At 62.9% G+C, this 27,974-nt stretch overlaps 2 protein-coding genes across 2 annotated transcripts; both read left to right on the top strand.

Annotated features, from left to right (window-relative positions):
- The first annotated feature begins 1,575 nt into the window (after positions 1 to 1,575).
- On the top strand, positions 1,576 to 11,127 carry CTSD (cathepsin D). Its single transcript, XM_052661769.1, has 9 exons — positions 1,576 to 1,730; positions 3,742 to 3,901; positions 5,621 to 5,744; positions 6,366 to 6,484; positions 7,623 to 7,849; positions 9,449 to 9,571; positions 9,909 to 10,053; positions 10,139 to 10,237; positions 10,325 to 11,127. Exons 1-9 carry the CDS (start codon positions 1,657 to 1,659, stop codon positions 10,490 to 10,492), a joined length of 1,239 nt encoding a protein of 412 aa, XP_052517729.1. The 5' UTR covers positions 1,576 to 1,656; the 3' UTR covers positions 10,493 to 11,127.
- Positions 11,128 to 13,738: 2,611 nt separating this feature from the next.
- IFITM10 (interferon induced transmembrane protein 10) lies at positions 13,739 to 27,818 on the top strand. Its single transcript, XM_052661708.1, has 4 exons — positions 13,739 to 13,881; positions 14,636 to 14,924; positions 15,789 to 16,241; positions 27,207 to 27,818. Exons 1-4 carry the CDS (start codon positions 13,739 to 13,741, stop codon positions 27,354 to 27,356), a joined length of 1,035 nt encoding a protein of 344 aa, XP_052517668.1. The 3' UTR covers positions 27,357 to 27,818.
- The last annotated feature ends 156 nt before the right edge of the window (positions 27,819 to 27,974 follow it).

The raw sequence follows: 27,974 nt of genomic DNA on the forward strand, positions 1-27,974 counted from the left end.
CTCAGAGCTATCTGAGGTGCTGTCTTCTGGGCTGCAATCCTCATTTTGCCCCCAAATAAAACGTAGTCGCCACTCACACATTGTGCATTTTTAAAGTCGACAGTTCATGGCGACTGACGAAGTTACCCAGAGTAGACTGGAGCCTTAGTATACAACCAGAGGCCTCTCATACCTGTCCGCCTCCTTGGAGAGTCCAGACAAATCTGGGTAGGTGAACAGTGAAGTCTGGTATGCTGCAGTCACTGGGGTCCCAAAGAGTTGGAACAACAACTCCTGGTTCTCGGATCTCCCGTATTGGTCAATAATCCTGAGTTTTATTTGGTGGTGGAACAGGTACCTGCCCCCTTCCAACTGAAAGATACTGGCAGGGGGGTGGGGTGCAAAGATGCTGGTTGACCCAAACCAGGGCACACTCACCTAAGGTCTAGATACTGGGTGGGGCTCTGTTGAAAGATACCAGGGTTTGCTCAGTTGTAGGAGACTTGAGTGGTCTTGGCTGAAGTGGTTAGGTAAGAGGCTAATCTGACACTTTTCCTCAATAGAAAAGCTACCTTAATAGAATTTGTCAGGATAAAAGTGAAGGTATTTATGACATGAGAGCTTTGCTCCAAAGGAAAGGGACAACTTTCACGCTGTGCAATTTTTTAAGTCGACACCCCCATATCAGTCACTTCCCGGCATATTCTCCTGCTGAATTTCCTTCTTCACATGACCTTCTCTGAAATGACCTGTCCAAATTCCTTTCCTTGGTAACACCCACCTGCTCCTTTGGCTGCGACCCAGGGTGGAGGATGGAGCTGATCCTCCCCTTAGGCAGCAGGAACTCAGCTCCCAGGCTGAGGGGTCACTGAGGCCTCAGACAGGGCTGTGCGTTAGCCAGACCAAGGGACTCGCTCTCCTACCCCAGAAGCTGGTAAAAACTGATCCCAAATGGCTGAACTGTGACCTGCTGTCCCCTCCCCTCCTACACACACACACACACACTCCATGGCAGCCTTTGAGATTTGCCACAACGTTGGGATGGTGCCAATTTACAGAGGAGGAGAGCCCAGGGTTACCAGGGCCGGGCCAGGCCAGGTGCTGCTCTGGGGCGCGGCGCTGGGGCTGGGAGGGCTGTGGGCCACCTGGAGAATGAGGGCGGCTGGAGCCTCCAGAGAGACCACCTGGGAGACTCCCGGGCGAAGGAAGAGCTGGGGACAAGGGCGCCCAGGGAAGGAGCAGGTGGAGCAGGGAGCCCTGGGGAGCCGTGGGGAGCCAGCCGCGCGCCCGAGGCGGGGAAGGAGCCACGGCTCCGGGAGCCACGCCCGGCTGAGGGGTCCAGCGAGGCCAGGCCCGGTCCCCTTCTGCCCCGACAGGGTCGTGGCAATCCTCCGGGTCAGCACGTGGCCCGAACGGGGACAGGCGGACGGCGCGCCGGAGCAGACGCAGCAGATCCCGGTCGCGGGTGGCCCCGCCCCGCGCCGGCCCGGCCCCGCCCCTCATCGCTCAGGCCCCGCCCCGCGCCGGCCCCGCCCCGCCCCCCGTCGCCGGCCGCAGCCCACGTGACCAGCCCCGGTGCAAACAAGCGGGTCAGCTGACGCGGCCCAACTGCGCCGTCATCCCGGCTATAAGCGCGCGACCTCCCGGGCTCTCCGCTTCGACCGGGCCGCCGCCGCCATGCAGACGCCCAGCCTGCTGCCGCTGCTGCTCGCCCTCGGCCTGCTGGCCGCGCCCGCCGCCGCGGTCATCAGGTGAGCCGCGCAGCTCGCGCGCCCCGCGGACGCCCGCGCACCCCTGTGCCCCGGCCGGGGTGCAGCTGGGCCGCCCCCGGGGCCTAACCCTCCTGTGGGGCCTACCCGCGGGCGGGGCGGGGGAGCTCTGCAGGTGCGGGGCTCGCCCGGGAGTCCGTGCGTCCTCTCCTCCCTGCCATCATGGGGTGGGGACCGGAGGTGGCAGGAGGGCTGTGACTGGGAGTCGGCTCAGCTTCCCCAGGACAGGTAGGGTGGGAGCCTGTGCTCAGGGGCCCGCACTCGGCTGGAAGACGGGAGACCCGGAGGCAGGCCCAGGAGGCCCCTGAGCTTGGGTAAGTCTTTTTTGCGCCTGGGGTTTCCTTTCCCAGCTGTGAACTGGGCCTGGCCTCATCCCGGTCTGTTCAGCCTATGAGATCTTCCCACAGGCCCTGGGCCGGTTGGAGGACCCTCTGGACACCAGGAGGCCCTCAGGGTCGTGAGGGAGTCAACCTAAGGATGGATCTGGGGGAGTGGCCCAGCTGGCGCCAGGCCCTGGGCGGCTTCCCCCACTGCTGGGCTGGGGCTCTGTCCCACCAACACCTGCTGCCTCAGTAAAGACCACGCCCTCCGCAGCCTTGGGGGCCCCCACTGGATCCAGCGAGGCCGAGGACTATCAGGCTGGTCCAGGGCTGTGCCATGCTGCGTCAGCAAGACAGAGGGTCCCCCCACCCTCCAGGCCTTGCCAGGCAGGCTGCTTGCCCAGCAGGAGAGGGGTGCAGAGGGCCCACCCTCTTCTACCCTGCCCCCACCCTTGCCCAGGCCTGCAGCCTTAGTGCTGGACCTGGGCCGGCATTCTTCCAGCTCTGCTGTGGGCCTTTGCCTGTGGGCAGGTGGGTGGGGTCTCGGGGCTGCAGCAGACTTGAGCCTTGCCAAAAGGCTGGCTTGTGTGGGCCCCTGCGTAGGCTGTGGCCTGGGGGCAAGTAGCCCTAGCTGGAGCAGTTGTGGGGAGCAGCTGCAGGCCTGAACCTGCCCTGGCCTCACCCCCAGGCCTTCCACTGGGGACACGAGCCTGGAGCTTCTCAGGTTGGGGCAGCTGAACCGGAGCCCCCACATCTTCATGTCCGGGGGAACTGCTGGCATCTGTCTCCTTCGTTACTGGAGGGTGTGGCCCCCTCCCCCGCCCCCAGACAAGAAGCCCAGGCCCTCCCAGCCTGTCCCTTCTTAGGCAAGAGGCCAGGCCCACATCTTCCTGGAGCATGCCCTTGGCCTGCTGGGAGGAGCCACTGCGACCTTGAACTCGCAGATCCCCAGGCTGGGGAGACCTTTCATCCAGCAGCTGCGTCTTGCTCAGGTGGTCTCCTGTGCCACCTCCTGGGGCAAGTTCAGACCCCTGTGGAGCTGGGGGTGGAGAAGGACCCCTCACGCTGCCCCTGCTGCTGGGCAGACCACCCAGGCTGGCGTGTGCTGGGCGGTGGGGCTCCTGGGAAGGGTCCTCCAAGGAGGGGCACCGGGCCCTGCATGGAGTGTGGCCAGCCTAGCAGCGCCCACCTCCAGGTCCCAGGTGTCAACCTTGACCTCCAGCGGCCTGCTTAATGGGGAGAGAGTGACGGGGTTCAGTGCAGCCTGGGGTGAGGACTGGAAGGAAAGGGGGGGTCCTTTGAGGGGTCTGGGGGTGGTCAGGGAGAGCTGGCTGCTCGGAGTGGGTGGCCTGGAAGTCCCCTCTGGCGGCCAGAAGGTGGCCCCCCCCGCAAGTCAGACGGGTGAGCTGGGACCCATCTCTGGGGTGTCTGGATGATGCGGGCCACACAGATGGGGCCCCTCGGAGGGCTTTGGGCAGACGCGATAGCTGACCGCTGACCCTGGACCCACTCAGAGTGGGGACGGGAGACCACAGCGGTGCGTGTTGGAGCCCCGTGTCTGGGGGGTGGTGGGGAGCAGGCGTGCTGGGCCTCCAGCTTGGTCACGGATGTGGGAGCCTCCCGGTGGGCTGTGCACCAGCCAGCCCTGACGAGCCTGACCTCCGTCTTGACAGGATCCCACTGCAGAAGTTCACGTCCATCCGCCGGACCATGTCGGAGGCGATGGGCCCCGTGGAGCACCTGATCGCCAAGGGCCCCATCTCGAAATATGCCGCCGGGGAGCCTGCTGTGAGTCAGGGGCCGATTCCCGAGCTGCTCAAGAACTACATGGACGTGAGTATGGGGCCTGGGGAGGCAGCCTGGGGCTGGGGGAACGGGCTGACTGCCCACAGCGCTGCAGGCAGGAGCTGGCTCTCAGGAAACGTTCCTGAGCCGGTGTGGGTTTTGGTGAAATTCTCTGTTCTCAGCCTCCAGTGGTTTGCGAGCTTCAGCCGTGTGGGGGGCAGGGCTTCCACCCAGACACCCTTGTGATGGGTGTTTCCACGACTCCCTCCTGACTGAGGGCTGTGACCTCCCTGGCCCCAGCTCCGGGCGCCCCTGCCCGTCCTGGCCCAGGGGGCTAGGAGGGTTGGCTGGAGCAGCCTGAGTGCCTCCCTGGCGTCTGCTTCCCTGCCTGCCACTGAGCAGCAGCTCAGAGCCGGGCTGGCATCTTCATCCTGGTGGCCATCCCCACGGGACTGCCCTAGCGCCTGCAGCACATGGGGGAGCCGGCCCGGCACGGAGGAGCCCAGAATCAGGCCCGGGCCTGCCTGCAAGGCTGTGGGTGGGGGCCGGGGGTCCCTGAGCTCAGTTCACCTGGGCCTGCCTGCCTGGGGGGCACCCACCGCCCTGGAGCCCCTGTGCTTGTCTTGCCTGTCTTGCTGGAAGGCCTGTGGCAGCCACAGCCCAGTCCCTGCACCCTGCCTTCCTTTTCGGTCAGTGACCAGCCCGTGTGCCCACTGCTCGCAGAGGGGGAATCCAGCTCAGAGGTGGAACATTGTGGAACACACAGCATGCTGGGACAGGTCACCTTGGTCCCAGCTCTGGGGCCAGGCCCTCTGGGGCTGCCCAGGTGACATCCTCTCCATGCCCCCCACTCCCTGAGTCTTGGGAAGCCAGCCCCTCGCTGCTCTCCGGCCTCTGGGCCACTCAGGTTTAGGGCATGTAGCTGTGCCCTCTGTCCTGCCTGGCTGGAGCCAGGGCCAGGAAGCTGTGGCCTCTTGCAGGCATGTGATCAGGCGGGGGGGCGGGGGGGTCTGCCTGGGGCCTGACCAGTTCCTGATTCCTGCCCCCCAGTATGCACGCACACAGACACGCATATGCACGCATACCACGGGTATGGAGATTTGCTGAGTCATTCTCTGACCCCCCCCCAGCCCCCCCCACCCCAAGTCTGGACACTTCTGCTGGGTCATGAGTCAGTGGCGGCCGCTGCTCCCTGGAGCCAAGTGGCTGGAGAGAGACGCCCAGAGGGGCTGGAGCCGGAGCCCTGCAGTGACCCGGGGCCCGGCCTCCGTCCCTGAGATGGCAGGGCCCAGTGGACCCCAGACTCACAGACGCCCGTGCCCCTGATCTCTGAGGGGCCGAGGACGGGGTCCTCCTGGAGGCGTGTTCCCCCCACATGCTCACCAGAGCCCTCACCCCTCATCTGGGCCTCCCTCCAGGCTGCCTCTGCTGCCCCGTGTGCACAGGGGAAACTGAGGCCCAGGGCAGTGGGGGCAGCGTGCCCGGCACTGAGGGACTCGGCCTGCCTGTGCGCCGCCGCCTCGGGGTTCCCTGGAGCCCTCTGCCCAGGGCCCTCCAGGATCAGCCATGGGGGATCCTCACTCGACCCTCATGCTAGGGAGGAGGCCTTCCCTCCTAGAGCCCTGGACCCTACCGAGGGCTTGGGCGGAGATGCTGGGGTGGGCAGCTGAGACAGCCTGCCTGGCCCTGGGCCCCTATCCTGGTCTGGGCCTTCTCTTGGCCCTGTGGGGAGCCCCGCACTCTGCCCTGACAGACCCCACCCCCCAGGCCCAGTACTACGGGGAGATCGGCATCGGGACACCCCCCCAGTGCTTCACCGTCGTCTTCGACACCGGCTCTGCCAACCTGTGGGTCCCATCCATCCACTGCAAGCTGCTGGACATCGCCTGCTGTGAGTCCGTCTGTCCCAGGGGCCTGCCGTGACCCCGGGCCGGGGCCTGCCGTGACCCCGGGCCGGGGCCTGCCGTGACCCCGGGCCGGGGCCTGCCGTGACCCCGGGCCGGGGCCTGCCGTGACCCCGGGCCGGGGCCTGCCGTGACCCCGGGCCGGGGCCTGCCGTGACCCCGGGCCGGGGCCTGCCGTGACCCCGGGCCGGGGCCTGCCGTGACCCCGGGCCGGGGCCTGCCGTGACCCCGGGCCGGGGCCTGCCGTGACCCCGGGCCGGGGCCTGCCGTGACCCCGGGCCGGGGCCTGCCGCCCCCACCCCGGTGCTCGCTCTCCCCTCAGGCGCTGGAGGCCAGCCATCCAGCCTCAGCCCACCCTCTCCCGTCTTAGGGCAGAGATGTCCCGGTGGGCCTCCTGGGCCACCTGCCGCTCCCACCTCTCGGCCACACCGAAAAGGCAGCCCCTCCAGATTCTCCACCCTCCTCCCTTCCTTGACTCAGGGCCAGGACCATGGGGGTTGTGGGCTGGACCACCCGCCCGGGGGCCTGCGGGATGGGCTGCGAGGGCTGGGGGGGTTGAGGCTGCAGCTGGGGCCGGGCAGGCGGGCTGACAGTCCCACTCGGCGCAGGGGTCCACCACAAATACAACAGCGACAAGTCCAGCACGTATGTGAAGAACGGCACGACCTTCGACATCCACTACGGCTCGGGCAGCCTCTCAGGGTACCTGAGCCAGGACACTGTGTCGGTGAGTGTCTCGGGGCTGCTCGCCAGGCCGGGGGCTTCACCCCTGACCCCAGGGCCAGGCAGGGGCCCACTGAGCAGGGGAGCCAGGGTCTCAGCTGAGCAGAGACCCAGAGGTGAAACAGCTGGGCGAGCTTGGTGGGGGGACGTGACGGGGGCACGTGGTCCCATGTGCAGGCCAGCTGATGCTGGAAGGGCTGGCAGGAACGGCAGGCCAAGAGCCCCAGACTGCAGAAGGGAGAGTGCCGGGCGCGGGTCTGGGCCCAGGACTGGCGAGTGGTGAGGCTTCTAGCCTCACAGCCAGGCAGAGGAGCCGGCGGATGGTGAGGGGCCACTGCAGCCGGAGCTGCCGGCCAGGGGCAGCTGCCAAGGGTGTCGGGCAGAATGCTGGGCAGCGTCTGGGGAGGGCTGCAGGGCGGAGCCCCTGGTGCCTGGCCACAGGAGGTATCTGGGTTGGGAGCTGCGGGGAGCACAGCAGGAGTTCGTCCCCTCCCAGCCCCCAGCCCCAGGAAGGCCGCGGGAGGCCTGTCCCGAGCCTTGGTGGCTGGAGAACCCTTCCTCCAGCCGGCCTGGCGGGCCCCCGCAGCTCCCTGCCGGCTGCCCTCCCCTTCCGCGTCTGCCTGGCAGGAGTGGGGGCCTCTGCCAGGCTCTCTCTCAGCCTGAGACAGGATGTCGCGCACCCGTCCTCCGCCCCCAGTGTCAACCCCAAGCAGCCCTTTCTCCCCACATCCTGCCCTGTGTGTGTCTGCAGTCTCCGCCCTGGCTTGGGGGAGGGGGTATCGTGGCCTTGAGTCCACGGTTAGATCCAGGGTTCCCCAAGGGCGGAGTTAGGCCAGTGGGAGGGCCTGAGCTCAGGAGGAGCGCGCTGCTCCCTGCTCCCCGGCTTTGCACCCGTCCTTGAAACTGGCCTAGCAGAGCGTGGGCCCCGCACCCCTGCTGTCCTCACCCGGCTCCAGTGCAGGGTCAGCAGCCCTTTCCCCAGGACCGAGTCCCGAGCACCAGATGACGGGCACTGACCGAGCTGGCTTTCGTGGCCATAGCTGCCCGTGCAGGGACGGGGGTGAGGAGCCACCTGGGGCCCAGCGTCGGGCTTGGTGTCCACACGATGCCTGACGCCTGCTCGCCCTCCCCGTGGCCCGCAGGTGCCCTGTAACCCGTCCTCGTCCAGCCCAGGCGGCGTCACGGTGCAGAAACAGACCTTCGGGGAGGCCATCAAGCAGCCGGGCGTGGTCTTCATCGCGGCCAAGTTTGACGGCATCCTGGGCATGGCCTACCCCCGCATCTCCGTCAACAACGTGCTGCCTGTCTTCGACAACCTGATGCAGCAGAAGCTGGTGGACCAGAACGTCTTCTCCTTCTTCCTGAACAGGTGTGGGGGCGGGGCTCCATCGTGCCGGCCCTCCCCGTGGTCCCCTGCCAGGCGCTGAGCCTCGGCTCTCACTGCCCAATGCGTTGGCGCCCTCTCACAAGTGGACAAAGAGTCCATACCGAAGGCTGGGTCTCCCCGGGGTCCCCGAACCAGGGTCCTCGAACCAGGGTCCTCCAGCCAGGCAGCCCTGGATCCGGGCTCTTGGTCATTGGGCCTGCCGCCTCTGACAGCCCGAGCTGGGCCAGGGACCCTTCCGGTCAGTCTGCCTGGTGTTCCTGGGCCCGGTGACGGGCAGGCTGGTCCCTGCCCCTGGGTCGTTTCCGGCCCAGAGGGGATCAGGCCACGAGCCCTGATCTGTGCCAGGAACTCCGGAGGCAAGGGGGCTGGGGCTTTCCCATGAGGGTGACCCCAGAGAGCTCAGGGCGATGCTCCCACGTTGTAGAAGCAACACTTGGTGCCGGTCACGCTGGGGAGGGGTCATTGGAAAGGGGTCTCAGTCCCACAGCCCCTGGCCTTTTCCCAGGACGGTGCTACAGGTCCTGGGAGGGAGCCCCCAAGGGGGCAGTGTGCAGAGGTGGTAAGGGGGGGCCATGGGCAGGGGGTGGGCTGGGCAGCCTGCTGCTCCTGGTCGCTGGTCACCACGCCCCACATGCCCTGTCTGGGTCTGACCCTGGGCCCTTCTGGTGGAATTCAGCTCAGAGCCTTTGGCCTGGTCTCTGTATGGATGCTGGCCTCTGCCCCTTGCTCGGTCAGTGGCAAAAACTGAGCAGCTGCTGGGGCCGAGCCACCCGCTAAGTGCTGGGTGCCTGTGAGCTCTCGGGTCCCAGGGAGGCAGGTGAGGTACAGAGGACCCAGGAGCTTGGCCAGGCCGGAGGTCGGGACAGATGGCCCAGCTCTGCGACTCCCCGGGCATGGGCGCGGGCAGGAAGTGGGGGCAGGGCGGCTGGCTTGCAAGGGCAGGACTGAGGAGGGTACCGTGTGTCCTCCACATGTGGGTGGTGGAGGTGACGGGAGGTGGCGGCCACAGTGATGGGCGGAGGACAGGTTTGGCGAGTGAACCCACGAGTGTGACTAAGAGGTGGGGAGGGTCGGAAGCTGAAATCTGAAGTGGGAGCTGGTCTTACGGTGGTTTGGGTGGAGGGCGTCTTCCAGAGCAGCAGGTGCAGAGGGCCTGGGGCAGGCGCAGTGGCCCCGCGCCGCTCGGGGCAGCCAGCCCTCCTCCTGGGAGCCCCTGGTTTTCCTTCCAGGCCTGTGAGGTCCCCGCCCCAGGGCCCCTAGCACTCGCGTCCTCCTCTGCCTGCTGGCCCAACCCTGGCCGTCCTCAGGGGGCAGACTGGCACCCCTTGCAGCCCAGGCAGGATCTCCTGTCAGGAAGGAGCTTGGCCTGCAGTCCCCGGGGTGTGAGATTGGAGCACTCCCCCACCTCCCCCCGCCGGCTCCTCCCACCCCAGCACGCCCAGGAAGGGCCCCTCTCTGGGTCACCTTCTGAGGGCCCCGCACCTGCCCTGACCCCCGTGCCCATCCAGCCCGGCCACCCGCAGGCTGGACGCCTGGCACAGAGGTGGGCAGGGCATCTGACTGCCGCCTCCTCCCTGGCAGGGACCCGAAAGCCCAGCCCGGGGGAGAGCTGATGCTGGGCGGGACCGACTCCAAGTACTACAGAGGCAGCCTGACCTACCACAACGTCACCCGCAAGGCCTACTGGCAGATCCACATGGACCAGTGAGCGCGGGGCGGGGTCCCGCCCTCGGCTCCGCGGGGTGGGACGCGGCTCGTGGGGTCCCTGCCCGTGGCCTTGCATGCGGCAGGGGCTTCTGGGGCGCCAGGGGGCCGGCCCGGGGGACCTGGGCCCCGTGTCCCGCCAGCCCCAGCTGCTTCCTGCCACCTCCCGATGTCCAGCCAGTGGGTCCCCTGCACACAGCCCCCTCGGGTGACCTGTCCTTGGCTCCTCCAGCCCCCTCCCCACGCCCCCTAAATCTGCTCACAACCCAGTCCTCCGGGGGCGGGCGGGGGCTCCTGTGGCCCTGGGAGGGGACTCAGGCCCCGCCCCTCCCCGCAGGCTGGACGTGGGCAGCAGTCTGACCGTGTGCAAGGGAGGCTGTGAGGCTATCGTGGACACGGGCACGTCCCTGATCGTGGGCCCTGTGGAGGAGGTGCGGGAGCTGCAGAAGGCCATCGGGGCCGTGCCGCTGATCCAGGGCGAGGTGAGCGCCGGCAGGGCTGGGGAGGCGGGCAGCCCCACCGCCGGGCCCACCCCATACACCGGCTCCCTCTCTCCACCCTCTGCAGTACATGATTCCCTGCGAGAAGGTGTCCAGCCTGCCTCAGGTCACCCTGAAACTGGGGGGTAAGGACTACACGCTGTCCCCGGAGGACTACACGCTCAAGGTGAGCGGGGCCCGCGGGGCGCGGGGTGCAGACGCCCTGGGGCGCGGCCCGGGTGGCGGCCAGTGGTGACCGGTGTTGCTGGCACAGGTGTCGCAGGCCGGGACGACCGTGTGCCTGAGCGGCTTCATGGGTATGGACATCCCCCCGCCCGGCGGGCCGCTCTGGATCCTGGGCGACGTCTTCATCGGGCGCTTCTACACCGTGTTCGACCGCGACCAGAACCGGGTGGGCTTGGCTGAGGCTGCCCGGCTCTAGCTGGCCCCCGCCCGCTAGAGTCTGGAGGGGGCTGCCCCGCCACGCACACCCACACACACTCACGCTCACACTGCACTCACACTCACACCGCACCGATTATCCCGAGGCCCGTTGGGCCGCAGTTCTGCTCTGTGGGTTCCCCTCCCTGGTGTCTGAAATGCTGCGTGCTGGTCTGTCTGTCTGTCTGTCTGTCTGATGGAGAGGCGGCCTGGGGCAGCCGGCAGCTCCGGTGCACAGAGTCCTCTCTCTGACTTGGAAGACACAGCTTGTTGGGCGGCTGTGTCCCGGGACCCCTGCCCTGGGTGATTCCCTCGGGCCCAGCTACCCTCCTGGTCGCTCCACCCCACAGCTCAGGCCCCTGCCGCCCGCCTGTTCATCCTGGACGCCCTGAGGAAGGGCCGAGGCCTGAGGACAAGCTGGCAAGGGTGGCAGGGACCAGAAGCCAGTCCCACGAAGCCTGCAGGGCCGTGCGGGGGCTCACCTTGTCGCGCAGGGCATCCAGGGCATTCTCTGGCCCTGGGGAGGGGGGTGGCACTGGATGAGAGGGGGCTGGGGCCAGCCTTCTCCGCGGCTGCCCCTTTCTTGAGTGGCTGGGAGCCAAAGTTGGCACGAAAATAAAGCCGTTGAGGCCTCTGCCTGAGTGTCGGCGTGTTTTGTGCCTAGTGGGGAGGGCGTGCTCCCCGTGGAGGCGGGGGAGGAGCTGGTGCTCGCAGCCCTGCCCTCACCTCAAAGGGAGGGCGGGCTCAGTCTGGGGCGCCCGGGGCCCAGGCCAGGCCCGGACCAGACACTGGCCTCCCGCCCAGCCTCGTGGCCGAGGTCTGCTGCTGGGGGTGCCAGCTCTTGGGGGGCTCCAATGCAGTGACCAGTGAGGGGGCCTGGCTGGGGGCCTGTCTCGTGAGCACCTGCGCTGAGGCACGGTTTTCGGGTCCAGGCAAGAGCCCACCACACCTCCTTAGAAAGTGTTCCCCGAGTCCCCTGCATACCTGACTGGGGCCTTGGGAGGGGCCTGATGGGGCGGGTGGTGCCTGGGCAGCCTGCCTCCCTCCCGGGCCTCCTCACCAGCCCGTGGAAGCAGTGTCTCTGTGAGTAAGCCCTGCCAATCCTGGAGCAGGCCAGCCTGTGTCCTGGGGTGGCAGGGTCCACACAGGAGTCCCCTCAGGCTGGTCTGGCCTGTTTGCTAGAGGCCGTGGGGGTTGGTCAGAGCGGTTGCAGAGCCAGGAGGTTTTGAGGGATAAATAGGAGCCTGTGAACGCTTGGTGGTGAGGCAGATGCCTCCGGGATAGGTAACTCTGGACCCTGCGTGGAGCCCACTCCCCCTGCAGGGGTACGGCTCTGATGTGACGTTTGTCCCCGTTCTGGTACCATCTCAGCCGGCAGGGCTGTGGCTGTCACCGGCCTGGCCCCAGGGGGCCTGGAGACTGCACCCCAGAGCCGGGCCCTCGCAGGCGGCTTCCAGAGTTGCAAGAGGGATGGTGAGCACGCGCCCAGTGTTCCTTGCACCTGAAATTTGAGCCAGGAGTGGGCAGAGCTCTGCAGGGCTGCAGGGCTCCTGGGAGACAGTTGTCAGCACCGCAACCTGGGAGCCTGCAGGGAGGAGCTGCCAGGAAGGAGGTTGCCCGCCCCTCACGCCCCGCCCCTTGACCAAGCAGGCCTCTCTGTCCTCAAAGCCTCCCACCCCCCCAAGGCTGGCAGGGGCCCCCTCCTCCCCCTGCCTCGCTCACTGAGACTGGGCAGAAGGGGGCCCCTGTGTCCTCCCCTCGGGGACACAAGGATGAGGCCCCCAAATGCCACGTGGGTTATTAGCGCAGGCTGAGCCCCCAGCTCCTAACCCAGACCGGCAGGGCACCGGTGTCCTGCTCAGAGTCGGCTCCACCCAGCTGGCCGGGTTTCTCTGGACCCTGGAGTCTGACTCTGGGCTCAGACCCAGTTTCTGGGACCCGACCCTAAGCCTCGAGGCTCTGTCCCGGGAAGGTGGGTGACAGCTGGGCATTCCTGGCAGCGGGCCTGATGGATGCCAGGAGGAGCCGAGCACAGGGTCTGGCGTTTGGCTGCTCCAAACGCTGGCTCTCACTCTGGCTGGCTTGGCCCTGCTCTGCACCAGCCCAGCGGGCTCTGGTGGACACGTCCTGCCTGGAGGACACCCAGTGTGAACTCTCAGGAGCTGATCTGAGTCCAGCGCCTTCCCTTGGCCGCTCCGGTGAAGGCTCGTGGGATGATGCATCCTGGGCAGTGGGCTGGGGGTCGGGGGCAGGGTGGTTGGAGTTGGGAGAGGCGGCCTGGCTCCACCCAGTGACCAGAAGCAGACCCCTGTGGGCCTGGTGCCCTCTCCCACGCCCGAGGACCAGCTGGACTCAGGGGCAGGCCAGCCCGTCAGCCTTGCAGCTTGCCCAGCCCTGGGCAGCGCCTGGCCCAGGGAGCCCAGCAGGGAGACCGGGTTCCCAGGCCACACAGAGGCTCACTGGCCCCTTAGGTCAGGCGCCATCTGAGATGGGTCTGGCCACCCCCAGGCCAGGCCCTTGGAAAGGGGTTGCTGGGGGATGGGTGGGGGAGAACTGAGTCCAGCTTCCCAGAAGTCCCATCGCCCTCTCACCTGTGGGCCTGGGCCTACCGAGCATGTGGTCAGGCAGAGTGGGATGTTGCTCTGGGACCCTGCCCCCTGGAAGACAGTTTTAGCAGCATCTTTAAAGCCAGCTGTTTGTGGGCTCCTGATCAGCCCCTACCAAGGCCAGGCCAGGGGCCAGAGGGGTGAGTGCTGAGCAGGGGAGGGGAGGGCCTGGAAAGGAGAGGGGGCCTGACCAGGGAAGAGCCTGCAAACAAAGGCTCGGGCTCTCGAGAGAAGGGGCTTCAGAGAGGGCCTGGCACAGGCAGGCCAGGACTCTGAGGAGGAGGGGCCCCTGGGAAGGAACCAGGCTGGGAGAATAGGGGGCCCTGGAGACAAGAGAGGTGGGTCAAGCCGGTCAGAGCAGAAGCGGCCTTCACGGGCGGAAGGGCTTAGAGCCTGTGGGGGGAACAAGGGCTCGGAGAGGCGGGCACAGGCTACCACCAGGAGGGCGACTGCATGGGGCAGGGGTGGAGGGAGGGCCGCTGCTCCTAGGGGCAGCCGGTTGGAGAGGAGGACCACCTCAGGAGGCCCCTGTGCAGCAAGGAGGGGGCCAGGGCTTTCCCATGGCAAGGGTGTGGTTGGGACGACCGCAGGGAGGGCAAGCCATGCCAGGCAAGTGTCAGAATGGCAGGGAGGTGGTGTAGATGAGGCTAGGGGCCTGGGATGGGGCAGAGGGCGACAGAGTCCGCAGATGGCTTGGGCAGGTGGGGGGCCTGAGCTCCAGGGGCACGAGTGTCACCGGGCCCGGGAAGGGACACCTGGCCCCAGGGGCAAAGAGACCTGTCAGGTGAGGGGTCACGGTCTCCAAGACTAGACTTCGTGAGGGAGCCACCTTACCTGGGCTCACGCAGGGGCTCTGGGCTTGGGGAGCTTGAGTTCAGATCTGGGGGAAAGTGGGGGCAGGAACTTGGAGGGGGTGGGCTCAGGAAGGACAGAGTCCCGGGCCCGGGGCAGGGGCAAGACTGGGCAGAGTGGGGGCTCGGGTGGGGGCCTGGCGAGGGGCACCCTGCTTGGGGAAGTGCTGCAGTTGGGGGCCCCAGGGCTGGGAGGGGCCCGAGACTCACGAGGAACTAGGGCCCTGGTGGGGGCTTGGATAGGAGCGGGGTCCTGTGGGGACAGGCGCGCAGACAGCCTGGCTAGACGTGAGCACTGACTTGGTGAGGACAGGCTGGGGGCACCTGGGCTTTGTGGGCAGAGGGCTTGGGGAGGCCCAGACACCCACCCGGCCTGGGACTAGGTGGGTGGGGCAAGGGCTGGGATGCAGAGAGAGCCCATGGAGCAGGAAACTCACCAGAAGGGGCAGCACAGAGGGGAAGGGTCCTGGGAACCCGGGCAGGGCGAGACAGGGGGAAGCTCAGGAGGAGGAAAGGGCTCTCCCCAGGCAGACAGGAGGGACGGCTCAGCGAGGGGCTGGGGGCGGGGTGGGGTCCGGGAGACCCAGGTGGGTGGCGCCGGCACCGGGTCTGGGCGCTGCGGGAGAGCCCATCCCTGCCCAGCTCTGCCCACCCGCGAGGGTCACCGCTTCCGGCTGGTGCCCGCAGCGCCCACCCCACCGGCGGGAGGAGGCGGGGAGGTGGCTGTGCCCGCCGCCGCCGCCGTGAGTCAGGCTTGGGCTGCAGCCGGCGGCTGGCCCTGGCGCTGCGGAGGGCGCGCAGGCGGCGGAGGAGCGGCGCTGCCAGCCCGCGCCCCTCCCCGCGCCGCCCCGCGCGCTCCCCGCGCCGAGGTCGGGCCGCCGGGACGCGGAGCGGCGGGACAGCCAGCCACCGGCGGGACGGCGGAAGGACGCGCGCAGCGAGCGCAGGGTCGGGCCCGGCCACCGAGGAGTCGCCAGTAGGTGAGCGCGCGTCTTCCCGGCGGCTGCGGCAGACCTGGGCCGGGCTGGGGGCCGGGGGGCGGGCTCCGCGGGGCCCCGACTGCCGGACCCCCGGGGCGGCGCGGGGCGACGGCGCGTGGTCCGAGACGGCTCGTTTTGCAGAGTGTCGCTGTGCGTCTGCTCCTGGCACCCGGCGAGTGCGCGCTTGCGGTCCCGGCGCTGCTCCAGGCCGGGTCAGGGGGCAGGGGCGATGCGCGCGAGTTCGGAGCCCCCGCGGGCGGCGGGTTCATTCTTCCGCGACTGTGTCGGGGCCTGTGGCGCGGTGTGTGCGAGGGTCACAGTGCGGGCTTGTTTACCTGGCGGCCTCTCCGGGCGCACGGGGTGTGCTTGTGTCTGGAGAGCCAGGCGGTAATGCTGGCGTTTGTGTCCCAAGCGTCAGCTTGTGCCAGCGTGCAGGTGCCGGGCAGAGCGCCGCTCCGCCTGCCAAGCCTGGCAGAGGCCGTGCCATTGTGGGCGCGCGTGCCCTGTGTGTGCGCAGGGCCTGGGGCGCTGCTTGCTCTGATTACTGAAAGAGCCTGTCAGTCGGGGTGCTGGGGGGAGTGTGGGGGTGTTGCTGTTGTGTGTCAGTGGGTGAATGTTTGTGTGCATATGGGGAAGTAACGGGAAGCCCCTGCTGTCCCTGCCAAGGCTGCTCGGAGGGCTTTGGCATGAGGGGCGGGGGCGGTGGGGAAGGCAGGTGGTAGCCGGCAACTGGCTGCCCCCGCGGGATTTCCGTGTCCCTGGAGCTGTTCATGAGACTGCAGGGGGGAGGCTGTAGGGGCCAAGGTGGGCCCATAGGGTGATCAGGACCCGGCTTATTCTTTGTCTCCCCCTCCCTGCAGGCCCAGGGCCCCACCCAGTGCCCAGCCCCGCTGGGAGCCCCAGCCAGCACCACGGACGGCGCCCAGGAAGCCCGAGTCCCCCTGGACGGGGCCTTCTGGATCCCGAGGCCCCCAGCAGGTTCGCCCAAGGGCTGCTTCGCCTGCGTGTCCAAGCCCCCAGCTCTGCAGGCTCCGGCGGCCCCGGCCCCCGAGCCCTCGGCCTCGCCCCCCATGGCGCCCACCCTGTTCCCCATGGAACCCAAGAGCAGCAAGACGGACAGCGTGCGGGCTGCCGGCGCCCCCCCGGCCTGCAAGCACCTGGCAGAGAAGAAGACCATGACGAACCCCACGGCCGTCATCGAGGTCTACCCAGACTCCACGGAGGTGAATGACTACTACCTGTGGTCCATCTTCAACTTCGTCTACCTCAACTTCTGCTGCCTGGGCTTCATCGCCCTGGCCTACTCCCTCAAGGTGAGCCGGGAGGACGGAGGAGGAGCCGGGGCCGGAGAGCCGCGCGGTGCTGCTGGCCATCCGCCCGTGGGTGCGGCAGGTCTAGCGGAGAGCCTGGGGGACCTAGGGCAATGCAGAGGTCGGCCGGCTAGCTCGGGACAGCAGAAGGCCTACCCATCGCGTCCTGAGCTGGGGAACCTTCCAGGGTGTCCTGGCAGGGTCAGCGTCCTCGGGGCCAGGGTCTCTGCACGGCCAGTCTGGCCTCTGGGGTGGGGACCTCAGTGTCCTGTCCCCTGTGTAGAGACCTGGGAATTGGGCCTGGGTGCAGCTGCCCCTGGGCATTGGGATGGAGCCAGCATGGAGGTGAAGACAGCTTGGACTCCTTCCCCTGTCGACAGGAAGAGGGCTGACATCACTGCTGGAGACCTCGTCTCAGCCCCGCGCAGGGAGCCTGATGCCAGGCAGGCACTCGAGGGGCCTGTGACAGACAGACGGGGCGCTGCCCCCACCACTGCTCTGCTCCCTCACATGCTTTCCCATGACCCATCCTGGGGGATGAGGCGGGGAGGCCGGGGCAGGGAGGCCTGACGCCGCACTCTGGGTGTGCACGACTCTCAGAAGGCCCTCCCTCGCTGCTGTGACGGGAGCTGCCGGAGCGGAGCAGACAGGATACCCCCATCCGTTGCTCCCCACCCTCGAGAGCGCAGTGGAAAAAAATGGACCAAGATGGGGGAAGGGAGCTGTGGTTGACTCACACTTGGGGTCCGGAGATCCCTGCGGGTGTGTCAGGACCCAAGAGCCTGGGGCTGCTGGAGCCCAACCCACAGAGGGGCAGAGGGAGACCCGGGCCTCCCCGTCTCCTCCCACCTCCCCAGGGGCTGGGGTCTTGTCTCGCCAGGTCATCCCTTTTCCTGGGCCCAGATTTGAGTGTCTGGGGCCAGGCGCATTTCACTGATTGCAGCTGCCCAAGGTGGGGGTGGGGAGGGGGAACACGGAGGCGGGCAGGCTGGAGGCAGAGGAGGGGCTGGCACCCAGGGGGACGGAAGCTGGGACAGCTCTGCTTGCTGCTTTGAGCGTGGAGCACCCCCACCCGTCCCTGTCCCAGCGTCACACGGCCTGGCCACCTGGCCTTCCCGCCTTCTGACTCATCCTCAGGGCCTCCATCACCCCCGCTGCTCACGCGTTCATCTCCAGGCTAGTGTACCCAGCCCTGGGCTCTATCGGACAGGAACTGTGTCCAATGAGTGTGCATGCGTGTGGGCACGTGTGAGTGTGCACGAGGGCATGAGTGTGTGTGCAAGAGCGTGTGCGTGCATATAGATGTGAGCACGTATGTGTGTGCTTGAGATGTGCAGGCGTGAGAATGCATGTGTGTCTGTGTGAGGGTGTGAGAGTGCATGTGTGTGTAATTGTGTGTGTGGATGTGTGAGTGTATGAGTGTGTCTGTGCACGTGTGCACAGCTGTGTGTGCGTGAGAGTGCATGTGTGCTGCAGAGGCAACAAGGGAAGGGGGTCCCAGGGAATCCGGGGGAAGCCCCCCAGCCTCAGCTCTGCCTCCGGGGCCCTCCTGCTAGTCCCACCAGAAGCCTGTGGACCTGGGCGTGGCTGTGAGGCTCCTGTGGGCGCCTACTGGCCCCGGGAAGGCCCATCTGCCGAGGGTTGTAGGTAGGTCACAGGTTTCTGAACTGAATGCAAGGCTCCGCGCTGGGGTAGGGGGTGGGAGATGGTGCTTCTGAGAGGCAGTAGGAGCCCCTCTGTGCCTCCAGCCGGGCGCTCCCCGAGGTCCTCCCTGGGGGCTCTCGGGGCAGAGAGGCGTGGGGCTTACTGGGCGGTGGGTGGGGGTGGGACACGGGCAGCCAGCAAGGGAAGCCGCCTCTGTCCCTGGCAGAGGGGAGGGCGGACCTGCTGGCCTGGGCTCCCGCATCCGGGAGTTCGGCCATCTGTCCGTCCAGCTGCACGTCTCCTGGCCTGCTGCTCTGGACATTGTTTGCAGCCAGTCGTGGGCACTTGCAAGGGCACCTCACGGCCTTGGGGTCAGGAGGCCTTGGCTGGACTCCTGGATCCCTCCGGGCGCTGACCCTGCATCACTGAGCCTGTCCCCTCCTCCCCTCACAGAGTACGGCCAAATAAAACAGCATTCCCGGGAGCGCCAGGGGCAGGACGGCCTGCCGTGTCCCCACAGCCCCATCTGTCCCCACGGCCCCCCTCAGGCGCAGTCAGGTCCGTCTGGGCAGGCGTGGCCACAGATGGGAGCCTGGGGGTGTGGGTGGCCCAGACGGGGCTCGCGATGACCCCCAGCCCCGCTTCTTGGTCGGGAGGAGTCTGGCCCCTCCTCCTGGCACTCCGGGCCCTGCACCACCCACTCTCAGCTCCACTTTCTCCTATTCTCGTCTCCTTCCCACTTGCTCACCCCACACCTTCCTGTAGCCTCCCATTAACTCCTCCATCCGCACCGTGTAACACACTTTCTTCAGCTCCTCCCCCAACCCCACCATCCACGCTGTCCATCCGTCAGCTCTCTCTGTCTGGTTGCCCACACACCTTCGTGGATGCATGTCATCTCTTTTCTCCTCCCTCGTCTTTCCTTGACACCTTCATCTGCCAGTTTCCCTGAATCTGTGCATGGACTCATCTGCCCATCTCGTACCTGTCGCCTTCTTCTGCCCCTCCCCTCCCTGACTCGCGTATAGCCGCCGTATCCATTCATTAAACTCCTCTAGCCAGTCACCCGGTCATCTGTTCATTCAGACGCTTCAGCATCCTGTCACTCTCCACCCACTGGTCCCACGAGTAATAAATAATGGCCTAGTGCCTAGCAAGTGACAAGCAACACGTGGTCCCTGTCTAGAAGGGCTTACATCCTGGTCAGGAGTCAGACAATAATAAAACGTACACTTAGGTGAGTCAGGTGGTAAAGTCAGCTATGAAGAGTAAGTGAAGCATCGCCAAGGACATATGGGCTGCTATTTTATATACAGTGGGCAAGGCAGGCCTCTTTGATGAGATGATATTTGGGTCTAAGCCTGAATGAATTCACGCAGTAGCCATAAATGCATCCGGGAAAGCGTATTTCAGGAAAACGGACTGGGTGTTACAAAAGCCCCGAGGCAAAACCAGGTTCAGGGACCAGCGTAGCTGGCATGGGGTGAGTCTTGGAGCTGGGTCCAGAGAGGGGGTGTACGGGGCCAGACCACGTACATTGTGTCTGCCCCAGTATGATTTTGTTTTGCTTTGAGTGAAATCTTTGATGAATTTCAAACAAAGAGTCAATATTATGTTGCTTGTATTTAAAAAAGATTGCCCTTGTTACTGGGGGAGATAGCCCATAAGGACTTCAGATGTTGGGGAGCTGGGGGCCAGATCAAAGGCTATTGCCTCAGTCAAGAATTGGTTCAGAAGGTGGGAGCAGAGCATGGAAGCAGGTCCCGTATTTTGAAGGCAAGGTCAGTAGACTGTCCTGGTGGGTTGGACACGAGGTGAGGGAAAAGAGAGAAGGGCCTAAGACGGCTGTTGTTGAGTTGCTCAGTCGGATCTGACTCTCTGCGACCCCACGGACTGTAGCCCACGAGGCTCCCCTGTCCACAGGGTTTCCCAGGCAAGAATACTGGAGTGGGGTGCCATTTCCCTCTCCAGGGGATCTTCCCCACCCAGGGATGGAACCTGTGTGTCCTGCATTGCAAGCAGATTCTTTACTTCTGAGCTGCCCAGGAGCTCAAAGGATATTCATCTATTCTGTTGAGAGAACGGAGGCGCCATTTGCACATGAGAAAGGAGGCCGTAGAAGGGACAGGTTTGCGAGGAAAAGACCCTCGCTCACCTTGTCCACCCACCAATGCACGCACTCGTGTTTCCACCCTTTCAGCTCTTCACCCATCCGTTTTCTCTCTACAAATTCACATACTCATCTTCCTTCCTTCCAGAATTTCTCTTCCACGCTGCCAACCATCCCTAGATTCACTCATCCACTTACTTATTAAATTCATGTTCCTTTTCTTTCTTCCTTTCCTCCCGCTGTTTATCCACCAGCCTCATCCATCACTCTGTTCCATCCACCCAGCTCGCCATCTAATCTTTTTTCTTCCCTGGATTCATCAGTTTCCCCCCTTACTCATTAATAGCAATAATAGTAACAAAAAGCCAGCAAATACCAATAACCACCAAACAGCCCCAGTTATTTATTGAACTTATATATTCTAGGCCCCGTCCTAAGCATGTCTCATTATTTAATTAAATGTAATATTTTATTTAAAGGTAGCAAAACCCTATCGGAGAAGGCAATGGCACCCCACTCCAGTACTCTTGCCTGGAAAATCCCATGGACGGAGGAGCCTGGTGGGCTGCAGTCCATGAGGTTGCTAAGAGTCGGACACGAGTGAGCGACTTGACTTTCATTTTTCACTTTCATGCATTGGAAAAGGAAATGGCAACCCACTCCAGTGTTCTTGCCTGGAGAGTACCAGAGATGGGGCAGCCTCGTGGGCTGTGCACAGAATCTATGCACAGAGTTGGACACGACTGAAGTGACTTTGCAGCAGCAGCAAAACCCTATGAGACTGGTGCAGCTAACTGCAGATGAGGAAACGGGGGGCACAGAGGCGTCAGGTAAATTCCTTGAGGTCACCATCAAGTTCCTTTCTTGGACCCTTTGACTCGTTACACTCTTCTTTCTATAGTCCTCGCCCCTTTTTTAAAATTAATTTATTTTTAATTGAAGGATAATTGATTTACAGACTTCAAATGGCAACCCACTCCAGTGCTCTTGCCTGGAAAAGCCCATGGACGGAGAAACGTGGTAAGCTACAGTCCATGGGGTTGCAAAGAGTCAGACATGACTGAGCAACTTCACTTCATCATGAATCAGCCATAGGTATACACACATCCCCTCCCTTCTGAACCTCCTTCCCATCTCCCTCCCGTCCCACCCCTCTAGGGGGATACAGAGCCCCTGTTTGAGTTTCCTGAGCCAGACAGCGAATTCCCGTTGGCTATCTAGCTTACATATGGTAATGTAAGTTTCCGTGTTACTTTCTCCATACATCTCACCCTCTCCTCCCCTCTCCCCATGTCCATAAGTCTGTTCTCTCTGTTTCTCCACTTCTGCCCTGACAATAAATTCTTCAGTACCATTTTTCTAGATTCCGTATACATGCATTAGAATACGGTATTTCTCTTTCTGACTCACTTCACTCTGTATAATAGGCTCTAGGTTCATCCACCTCATCAGAACTGACTCAGACGTGTTCCTTTTTATGGCCGAGTAATATTCCGTAGTGTGTATGTCCACGTCTTTATCCGTCCATCTGTCGACGGACATCTAGGTTGCTTCCCTGTTCTGGCTCCTGTAAGTACCGCTGCAGTGAACAGTGGGATGCGTGTGTTTTTTTCAGTTTTGATTCCCACAGGGTGTATGCCTAGGAGTGGGATGACTGGATCATATGGTGGTTTTATTCCTGGTTTTTTTAAGGAATCTCCGTACCGTCTTCCACAGTGGCTATATCAGTTTCCATTCCCACCAACAGTGCCAGAGCGTTCCCTTTTCTCCACACCCTCTCCAGCATTTATTGTTTGTAGACTTTTTGATGAGGGCCATTCTGACCGGTGGGAGGTGATATCTCATGGTGGTTTTGATTTGCATTTCTCTGATAATGAGCAATGTTGAGCATCTTTTCGTGGGTTTGTTATCCGTCTGTGTGCCTTCTTTGGAGGAGTGTCTGTTTAGGTCTTTTTCCCACGTTTTGATGGGGTGGTTTGTTTTCCTGCCATTGAGTTGTATGAGCCGCTTGTGTATTTTGGAAATTAACCCTTTCTTGGTTGTTTCGTTTGCTGTTATTGTCTCCCATTCTGAGGGTTGTCTTTCCACCTTGCTTTTGGTTTCCCTTCGCTGTGCAAAAGCTTTGAAGTTTAATCAGGTCCCACCTGTTTGCTTTTGCTTTCATTTATCTCTTTTTTTAAAGCATGTTTTGGCCGTGCTCTGTGGCGTGCGGGATCCTAGTTCCTGGACCAGGGATTGAACCTGAGCCCCTGCGCCGGCAGCACAGTCTAAACCACCGGACCAGGGAGGCCCCAGCTGGTGATCACCTCCTGCCTGTTCATTCACTCACCTCTTCCGCTCTAGTTCACTGCACTTTCTACCCGTCTCTCACTTCACTCATTCACTCATGCAACTGCGCAGCCTTCTTTTCTGCTCTTCTCCACCCTTTCTCTCTGTCTAGCCACCCCTCCTATCAATACAGCCAATCATTCATCCATCAGAACTTGGATTTGTCAGTCTTTCTTCTCTCTCGACTCTTTCCTCCTCGTGACCTTGGATCCACCCACGCGCCACCCCGGCCAGTCGTCTGCCAGCCGTCAGTACATTTCCGTCTCTCCCTTTCGTTTATTCGCGCTCCCTCTTCAGTCACCTCTAAGTTGTTGCTCATTCATCCGTTTGCGTCTTTGCCTCCCCTGTCTTCCCTCTGTTCCTTTCCCCCAGTTGCTTACTGCCTCCACCCAGGCAGTCCGCTCTGGAGCTGGCGTCAATTCGTCTGTGCACCCACCCACCCATCTTCCCGCCCTTCCCTTCACACACTGTCAGTCTACCACCCCGGTAATATACACGCTCATCCAAGAGCTGCCCATCCAATATCCGCCTGCTCACCCTCCCATTTTCTCATTTCCTTGCTTTAGTTGACTTACCCAATTACCCATCCATCAGTCTGTTCACTCGCCAAAGGGCCTTCTTGCTCTTTCGCTTATCCAGCCAACATCACCCAGCGACCTCTCTGCCCCCATGCCACGCATCCGTTTATCCATTCCATTCCTCCGTGTTGATTCCGCCTCCATTCTGCCCCTTCCGCCCACCGCCACCCTTCCCTTCTCTCCGCCTTTCTTCTGCCCTGTTGTTTGGGGGGAGGCTACTCTGGGTCTTCATAGCAGAGCACGGGCCCCTCTAGTTGCAGCATGGGCTTAGTTGCCCCTCGGCACGTGGGATCTCAATTCCCCAGCCAGGGATCGAACCCAAGTTCCCTGCGCTGGAAGGCAGATTCTTAACCACTGGACCGCCAGGGACGTCCTGTCCCTTCTGCTCTTCTCGCCTGCTCGTCTCAGCTTCCCCTCCTCGTCTCAGCCTCCCCTCCTCACTGCCTCTTGCTTCCCGGATCTCCTAACGGGGTGCTCCCAGGCGTGGTCCTCGGTCCTCCTCTTCCCGTCATCGGCGTTCAGTCCCTTGGTGCTCCCGTCCAGTCTCCGAGCTTTAAGTAGCATCTTTATGGTGATGCCCCTCCAATTTGTATCTCTGCCCTAGACCTCACCCCTGAACTAGGCTCTACAAAACCTACCTGCTTAAAATATCTGGCTCTATGTCTAGAAGACATTTATAGCTTCACGTGAAGAATCAGACTACTGAATCACTCACAAACGTCCTCCTCCTGGAGTGTCCTACAACCCCTTATTTCAGCAGATCAAAAAGCCTTGCAATCATCTCAAATCCCTTTCTTTTTTTATCACACTGCACATCTGATCCCAGTAAATACTGTCAGCTGTGTCTTCAAAATAGATCCAGAAGACGGTCAGTCCTTACCACCTGCAGGTCTATTGACCTGACACGACCCACCCTGACCACTCACCTGGGCTGTTAAGGGAGCCTCTTTTCTGCTTTTCTCCAGCCTATGCCCCTGCGGTCTGTTCTCCACACAGCATCCAGGATTATCAGAGTGAAAACACCAGAGCCTGCCATTTTTCTGCTAAAAAGTGCCTGTGAAGCCCCACACAGATTGCTCCTTGGCAGTCTCCTCTGATTTTAAGCCCCCCGCCACCCTCACCTGTGGGTTCTGCCCTCCCCACACTGGCCTCTGGTTATCCCTCTGACCTCAGCACACCTACACCTGGGAGCTCTGTCTTTAGACACCTGTTTTCCCTGCAGGTGAGCATATGACCATGTCTCCACACTCTCCTGGGCTTTCCCCAGACGTCCCTGCTCCGTGGGTTCTTTCTGAGTGTCCACAGGAAGTCCATCCACCCCTCCACACCCCCACCTTCCTGCTCATCCATGTCTCCTGTGTTAGCTCGCCAACCCTCCTCCACCCTCCAGGCATCCAGACATCAGTGCCATCTATCTGCCAGCCCAGGCCCTGCCTTTTGTCCATACACCCACCCAACCATCCATCCATCCACCCACCCATCCTTCCATCCACCCATCCATTTATCCACCCATCCATCCATCCATCCATCCATCCACCCACCCATCCTTCCATCCACCCACCCATCCTTCCATCCACCCACCCATCCATCTATCCACCCAACCACCCATCTATCCACCCAACCACCCATCTATCCACCCACCCATCCTTCCATCTATTCACCCATCCATCCACCCATCCATCCTTCCATACACCCACCCACCCATCTATCCACCCAACCACCCATCCATCCACCCACCCATCCTTCCATCTATTCACCCATCCATCCACCCACCCATCCTTCCATCTATTCACCCATCCATCCACCCATCCATCCATCCACCCACCCATCCATCCACCCACCATCCATCCATCCACCCACCCATCCTTCCATACACCCACCCACCCATGTATCCACCCACCCACCCATCTATCCACCCACCCATCCTTCCATCCACCCACCCATCCATCCATCCACCCCCTACCCATATACCCACCCAACCACCCATCTATCCACCCACCCACTCATCCTTCCATCTATTCACCCATCCATCCACCCACCCATCCATCCACCCACCATCCATCCATCTATCCACCCATCCATCCTTCCATCTATCCACCCACCCATCCATCCACCCATCCTTCTGTCTATCCCCCCATCCACCCAACCGCCCATCTATCTACCCAACCACCCATCTATCCACCCACCCATCCATCTATCCACCCAACCACCCATCCATCCACCCACCCATCCTTCCATCCACCCACCATCCTTCCATCTATCCACCCACCCATCCATCCACCCACTCATCCACCCACCCACCCACCCACCCATCCATCCATCCACCCATCCACCCAACCATCCATACACCCACCCACCCATCCACCCACACATCCATCCATCCACCCATCCACCCATCCATCCACCCATCCACCCACCCACCCATCCAACCATCCATCCACCCATCCACCCATCCACCCATCCATCCACCCACTCACCCATCCAACCATCCATCTATCCACCCATCCATCCATCCACCCATCCATCCATCCATCCATCCATCCATCCATCCATCCACCCACCCATCCACCCACCCATCTGCTGATGCAAAGACTTTCTCTTCCTGCCGTTCCTGTCTCTCTCCGTGCTCCCTTTCTTCCTCCTCCCAGCTTCTGCTTGCAGCATGCTCAGACCCGCCCCTCTCTGGGCTCTGTGCAAGCAGAAGGTGGGAGGAAAGGGGACCCCTAACACCCGGCCTGGATGAGGCCAGGGGCGCCTCCCCAGGGACGCTTCTTCCCAGCCAGAGGGTCTTGGAAGCAGGCCCACCGCTGCCCACTGGCTCCCCAGGGCTTCCTGGACCCCAGGCCACCCCTGTCACTTGGGCACGTGTGTGGGTGTGCTGGGTCTCTGCTGCATCACGCGGGCTTCCTAGCTCCAGTGCGGGGCCTTCTCTTGTTGCGGTGCGTGAGCTGAGTTGCCCCATGGCATGTGGTCTTAGTTTTGTGACCAGAGATCGAACCCACGTCCCCTGCGTTGGAAGGCAGAGTCTCTGGCCCACCAGGGAGGCCCCCCGTTCACTTTAATATCCCGTCTCGGAGACCGGGGGCTGCCCCTTGCCACAGTATGTGTGCTCAGGGAATCCCAGTTAGCTTTAAACGAGGTGGAGCCAGTCAGGTTAGCAGACACTTGTGATGCCCCATCGCCCAGTCACAGAACTTCCTCTGAGGCCGGCTTCCTCTTTCATTTATTTTCCCAGGGCTGTTGGCATATAGCCGACCTGTGACAGTGAATACACTTAAGGTTACTTGATGATCGGACACGTGTGTAGCGTGAAGTGATTTCTACAGCGGGGTTAGTTAGCACTCTATCACCTCTCATAATTACTGTTTGGCTTTTTTTTTTGGTAGTAAGAACACTGAATTTTTACCCTCTTAGCAACTTTCAAGTACATAAAACAGCATTAACAATCCGTGCTATTTTAAATAGTTCTGCCTTTAATATTTATTTTATTTACGTGTTTATTTGGCTGTGCTGGGTCTTCGTTATGGCATGTGAACTCTTAGTTGTGGGATCTCGCTCCCTGACGAGGGATCCAGCCCGGGCCTCTGCGTGGGGAGTGTAGAGTCCTAGCTGCTGAGCCACCAGGGAAGTCCCCTAAATAGTTTTAGATTTACAGAAAAGTTGCCAGAAAGGAGATACAAAGCCCCTGCATGCCCTTCCCCCAGACCCCCAGCAGCTACCAGCTCACCACACTGAGCGTCCCCTCCGTGTGTGCTCATTCACCCAGTCACGTCCGGCTCTTTGCGACCCCATGGACCGTAGCCCTCCAGGGGTTCATCCTCCTCTGATCACGGGGTTCTCCAGGCAAGGATACTAGGCGGATGCCACGCCCTCCTCCAGGGGGTCTTTCCTACCCAGGGATTGAGCCACGTCTCTTGATGTCTCCTGCACTGGTGGGCAGATTCTTCACCACTGGTGCCACCTGTTAAATACGGGTTATTTGTCTCGCAAACTGAGAGTAAGTTTCAGATCTGATGCCCCTAAGCCTCCCCCGCCCCACCCCCAAAGTCCAGCGCAGGTTTCCACCCAGAAAGGACATCCTCGGGCCGTAGCCCCTGCGGCGGTCAGGAACCGGGAACTGACCCGGGCTCAGGGCTACCCTCTCCCGGGACGTCCTCGGGCAGTAGCCCCCGCGGCGGTCAGGGATCAGGAACTGACCGGGGCTCAGGGCTACCCTAGCCTGGGCCCTCTGCCTTCAGGCCCTCCCGCCGGGCCCGTGTGTCCACTCTCAGCCCTGACTGCTGGTCTTACTGCTGCTTCTGGCTTCAGGTCCGGGACAAGAAGCTCCTCAATGACCTGAACGGGGCGGTGGAGGACGCCAAGACGGCACGGCTGTTCAACATCACAAGCTCCGCGCTGGCCGCCTCCTGCATCATCCTGGTCTTCATCTTCCTGCGGTACCCGCTTACCGACTACTGAGGCCCCAGTGGGCACGCCAGCGGGACACGCAGCCCTGAGACACGGCCAGGGCAGAGCCGGGCGTCCACCCTTGGCGCCCCCCCCACCCCCGCCCCGAAGCTGTGAGCCAGGCCGTGGGGCCGTCGGAAGCTTCGTCTGTCAAGGGGGCAGCGAGCTTCGTGCTGGCCCAGCCTCCCCGCCTCTTGGCCCCCCACCCGTTTCTGGGGCCCCTGGGTTCCCTTCTGTGCTGCTGCACCCCGGCTGTGAGTGGCTGCCCCCCCTCCCTGCCTGTGCCCCCGCCTGGGCTCCCGGGGCCCCTCAGACCTGACACCCTGCAAGAAGGGCTCGTATGGGGGCTTCCCAGGGTGGGGCAGGGGCATGCCAGCATCTGGGGACTCACTCCCCCCACGACCCCGCCCCCTCCAAGCTGTGACCCTGCTCTGAGCTCTTATATCTGTGAACCTCCAATAAAATACTCGCCCAGCTGTGCCCCTGTCTCCTGGCCGCCCCCCACCCCCGCCCCCAGGCGGGTGGGATTCAGAGGCTTTGGGAACCCCATTCAGGCACTGCCTGGGGGTCCCGAGTGCCGCACCCAGTTGACTTTTCCAGGGAGCGTCCGCCCCGTAACCCCGGGGGTCT

This window comes from Budorcas taxicolor, chromosome 25, assembly GCF_023091745.1.
Source record: "Budorcas taxicolor isolate Tak-1 chromosome 25, Takin1.1, whole genome shotgun sequence".
Taxonomy (NCBI): Eukaryota; Metazoa; Chordata; class Mammalia; order Artiodactyla; family Bovidae; genus Budorcas; species Budorcas taxicolor.